Raw genomic sequence first — 4,826 nt, 5'->3', positions numbered from 1 at the left:
TCTGAGCAAAAACTATTCCTATCCTGTGAAAAGCAATGCACCATTCACACCTGCTCAGTAAGCAAACATGTTAATCAGTAAGTATTATATTGAAATTAGAAAGATACAAGTAGCAGTGTTTGATAATGGTTTGTGGATGGTCTGTATGTTGTTCAGTGAGCTCTAACTTACAGTCCCCATAGTCCCTGAAATGAAGGATAGTCCTCAGGTCATCTGTGTACTGTTACTAGTAATTTGTACCAAAAATCATGTGTTTGTAAGGGCTATTTTTATAAGCATTTGTTTATCCATTCATCTTCAGCCTCATTAAAAGTTAGCATATTAAGCATGTAGAGAGGAGTTCAGATTGGCCAATTCGACTTCAACAACCACCAACAATCCAAACATGACATTCCCCATATTAAATATGGAGTCAACACACAGCCAAGAGATGTACATCACTAAGAAACAGCCTTTCCCTGTCGAGCCACCTTTTTGCTACAGTCACAAGCAATTTGTGATGGAATAACCAGAAGTTAGCTCCTGATATCAGTTACAGTGATCTAATTTACCTGTCATCAAAGCAGTGACTTTTGTTTTACCTCACTAATGGGGATCAGAGTGTCCTGACTGAATATTCCACATATACAGACCACATAAACATAATACTACTAGCACCTGAGACAAGACTAACATCTTAATGTGTTTATTTCCATTTCTAGCTTGCATGGTAAATGTATTGCAATGGTAAGTGCTTTTTCTCATGTCCTCCTGTATTTTCGCCTTTGTTATTGATTTCTCCCCTCTTCAAATGCTCTATGATCTGCTAAGTCAAAGGGAATAATTTCAATGTTAAGGAGTGGATCAGGACACAACCCTGAATAGCAGAAGCAAAGAAATGCCACTTCTGTGCGAGCCTGTTGTTGCATTAGCAGTGCTGCTGGAGGTGAAGAAGCCCAAACCTCTCCAGGGCCTGCTGTCAAAGGCAGGTGGTGTGAGGAAGTGCCTACCTGAAGACGGCGAGGCTCAAAGACCAGAGCACTAGCGGCTTCCTCAGCTCAAACTTTGCTCGTTTGTTCATTAGGTGCCGACCACCAAATATAAAGGCAGCGTACAGAGCTGAAAACAGGAATGATTTCTTCCTGCAAAACAAAACCAAAAAACACTTGTCAAACGTTTAATTAATATTAGATACACAGCAGAGTCATGTGTGGACATCATGGCTAAGGGCTTGTATGCTTCCTTGAAAGGAAACTCTTTTGGAGACATTCCTGCATCCCAGCTGAGCTTATAATTTCTGTATTAAACTACTGCACACACTGAGGGCTGGGTGCAGGCAAAACTGACCCTGGAGAACTTCTGGAAAAGAAGAGACAAATTTGGCTCCCATTCTTCACCAGTTTCAGAAGACTGAACTTCTGTGAGGAACAGAATAGATGTGGCAGAGCCTAGACACCCTTCTGCAAGCAAAACATGGCTGGAACTTGAACCAGCTGATCACATTTTGTGCCTCATTTATCTTTTTCATACAAATTTTTGTTTCCTGGAGGATCCTCCCTATGTGGCAATTTAGTTTCCCACTGTTTCCCCTAAAAAGACACTTAAAGATTATCAGCCCTGCAACACACCATGATGAGCCTCACAAGAAGCAGAGGATCAGCAAGCAGAGGTCAACAGCCCCATCAAGCAGCAGGACCATGCTGGTTGGCATGGCCCTGTGGCATCGTTCAGGAAATCCAGTGCATTTGCTGAAAGGACAAGCAGAGCTCTCTAAAGGAACTTCAATTATACTCTTCAAATTGTGAATTTTATTTTTAAAACTGCCTGATAGTAGTCCAGCTCAGCAATAATCACCAAATATTTGAACTCTGCTACTATAACTCATTTTAAATCAACCATTAGAGGTCTAAAATAGACTAAGCCTGGGATTCCTTCCCACACAGCACAACATTATACTGACTAAGGCTTAATAATGTACACCATTAATCGTGGCCTAACTGGAACAGCATCTACTAAAAAATAGAATTTTCTCTACATAATTTATCATTACATTCACAAATATAGGAACTATGGACTATGGTTTTGAATGTGTCATGGTGTCACTACTGGTACCAAGTAGATGCCACCATGCTCTTCCATTGTGACTGGCCAGCTGAGGTTACCTCGTGGCAAGGAATCTGCCCAGCACAGCACAGCATGGTCCTGAGGGCCAAGCATTGTGGCACAGCACAGCACGTGCCTGTGCCTCCTCAAGGCAGCTGGTAATGGATTATGAGACCCTCGATGGCCAAGGGTCTTCCTGGAAGGTTCAGAAAAACTAAGAAGGCTGTAGCACATCTGACTGGAACCTTCAATGCAACCTTCAATCAAGATAAATGAACTGAATTTTATATAAGTTTAAAAGCTAAGTAAAAACTAACCCAAGAGAGTCAGATGCATATCAGTAAGCATTCTGCAGCATGCCATTTTCTACCCACTGAGAAACTCTGTTTCTACTGATATATTTACAGCTCTGTGTTGTAAAATGCAGGTAACTGCATGAAGATACATCTGATGCTCTGAGAAGGGGAGGACCCAGTGTCTGTAATCCACTGGGTGAGCTTTAGCATCCATGCTGGCAAAAGCCCCAGGAAGACCCAGGAGCCAGCACCCTCTCACCTTGTGCATTGAGATGGTCGAATTGCCAGGGCAATGGTTATCATGACCAGGGTTTGAAAATGACAAAGCGTCAGCCCTTATTCATATAATACAGAAAAAAACCCATTTATTTCTACTTCACTGGTCAGGGAAGGGATAGAATCACCAATTTGAAAGCACGACTGCACTTTAACTTGGCTGGAGATCAGTAAATATTTGTTAACCAGTCTGGGTAATGATGAACCACCTCAAGCTTGCTCGTACTGAACCACCTAACTGTTTACACAAGATTTTTGGGTTGAAAGATAGAAGCAGGCTCTTAGTGTGAGTCTGGACTGCATTCCCATCTCCTTCCCTCTGCAGCCTTTTCAGCAGCAGTGTGAAGCCCAGATCAATGCCATCCTGGGCATGGGTGATGTCTCTCTCGCACTGATCTCCAAAGCAACTGAGAGCAGAGCAGGATGACATCCCAAGTAGTACAGGGGAAAAGACTGCCATGCCGTGCTGCCATGCAGCTGCCAACACAGCACAGGCCATGCAGGTTGCCATGGGAGGATGTCAGGATTCAAGAGCAGGAGCTAGAGACACTTTGCAAAAGGCAAGCTGGAAACAGTTCAGTTCTAGATCAAACACAGCCAAGACTTCAAAGTAATGATTCAACTTCAGTTCCACTTCAAGACAAAAAACACAGTCTGAATGAATTAGCAGCTTAGGTCTATGTTCTGTCTGTCTCCAGTTCTTCCCGAGCCAGATAATCTATATATTTACATCAAGTAACATTCCATTTTGCTTCTTATTACTGAAACTATCTTTTGTGAGTTCAATCAATTTATTGAGGTCAATAGTTATGTTACAGTAATTAGAATAGATAAATTTTAGGTCACTTTAGAGCTTTGTAATGAGTACAGCATTATTTACAATGATGGTAAATGGTACTCCCAGAGAATGCAGCTTTGTATCAGCAGTGGCAGCTTTGTATCAGCAGAGGCAGACATGGCAAGATTTGACTGCACACATGATGTGAACTGCAGAGAGCAGCTGTAAGCAGCTTCAGAAAAGGAGGGACACAGCAGTATTATCTCCCATCAGAGGTAAGCACAATACTGAATAATGATTAGGCTGATCTTGAAATCATCCACTGTTTTGATCCCTGCTACTTTTTGCACTCAAAGGACTTTGAATTTTCCCCATTTTTTCAGCGTAACAATGGTTAAAAGAACTGGGCAGTCCAGGTGACAGAGTTACAAAGGGGTTGCAGAGGTATGTACTCTTAAGATAATCTGATAAACTCCATTAGACTGGTATTAGCCAGTTTCCTACTAGTGTTTTTATGATGGGTTTTCCCAAAGGTTCATACTACAGTCTGGTGCTGGGCTAGTAACATAAAGCAATGGCAATCTGACAGAATTCAATAAGGTCTGGTACGATTTTAGCCAAAGGAGAGCAATATTGAACAAGCATTTTGAAAGACAGAGGTTTGGAGCTGCTCTGTAATGTACCTTTTCAAAACTATTACCTGAAGAGAAACTAAATAGAGCAGAACAATGACCAAAAAAATTAACATTGAAACTAAAAAAAAAATAAAATTCCTCAAAATAATTCAGTAACAGACTTGCATCAATAACTTAATGTTAGCACATTCATATGTTTGTCTTCAATTCTGTTCTGCAGGGTAACACAGTAGACATAAAGACAGGGCTGCCAAATCCTCCACATTTTTCTGGCATTTCTGTTTCTCACAGTTGTCTCCCACCTTCCTACATTTTCAGACTTCAGGGACTAAGCACTATCTGTACTGAATACAACTCCATGTTCCTCTGACAAAAGTTGCCAGCTCTTTCCCCCTTTATAGGTTTCTGGAGAACCTATTAAAAGCTATATTTGGGCTTACTACAAGAGAGGGAGGCAAGAGGGGCTATGGGCTAAAGATGTGACACAGATCTTCCAGGACAGTAGCAGAGAGATGGCTGGGTCATGAGGCAAAGGGACAGGAAGAAGCTGGGACATGTGATGTGAGAAAGAGAAGAGAAAGGATGAATAGTAAGCATGGCAGCAAATGATGGGAGCTGGCAGCCATGAGATGGACATAAAGCTGGGACAGCATGGAAGGCAAGGAGGCTTGAAGTTCTTTCTGTGCTGGAACCCCTGGAAGGATCCTTCCTGCATCCATGGGCACACCTGAGGCAGAGGAACAGAGACAGGAAAGAGGG

The 4,826-nt window shown here is 42.1% G+C and overlaps 1 protein-coding gene across 1 annotated transcript in view; it reads right to left on the bottom strand.

The window, feature by feature from the left end:
• ELOVL6 (ELOVL fatty acid elongase 6) overlaps window positions 1-1,118 on the bottom strand; it is a 25,809-nt gene extending 24,691 nt beyond the window's left edge. The window contains exon 1 of the mRNA XM_014311959.2: window positions 990-1,118. Within this exon, the coding sequence (XP_014167434.1) occupies window positions 990-1,060 (71 nt within the window). The 5' untranslated portion in view covers window positions 1,061-1,118. The remainder of the gene's footprint in view (window positions 1-989) is intronic.
• Between the last annotated feature and the right edge of the window lie 3,708 nt (window positions 1,119-4,826).

The sequence above is a fragment of the Geospiza fortis genome, unplaced genomic scaffold, assembly GCF_000277835.1.
Source record: "Geospiza fortis unplaced genomic scaffold, GeoFor_1.0 scaffold11, whole genome shotgun sequence".
Taxonomy (NCBI): domain Eukaryota; kingdom Metazoa; phylum Chordata; class Aves; order Passeriformes; family Thraupidae; genus Geospiza; species Geospiza fortis.
Note: the sequence above shows the minus strand (reverse complement) of the source record. Positions and strands in the feature narration are given on the sequence as shown.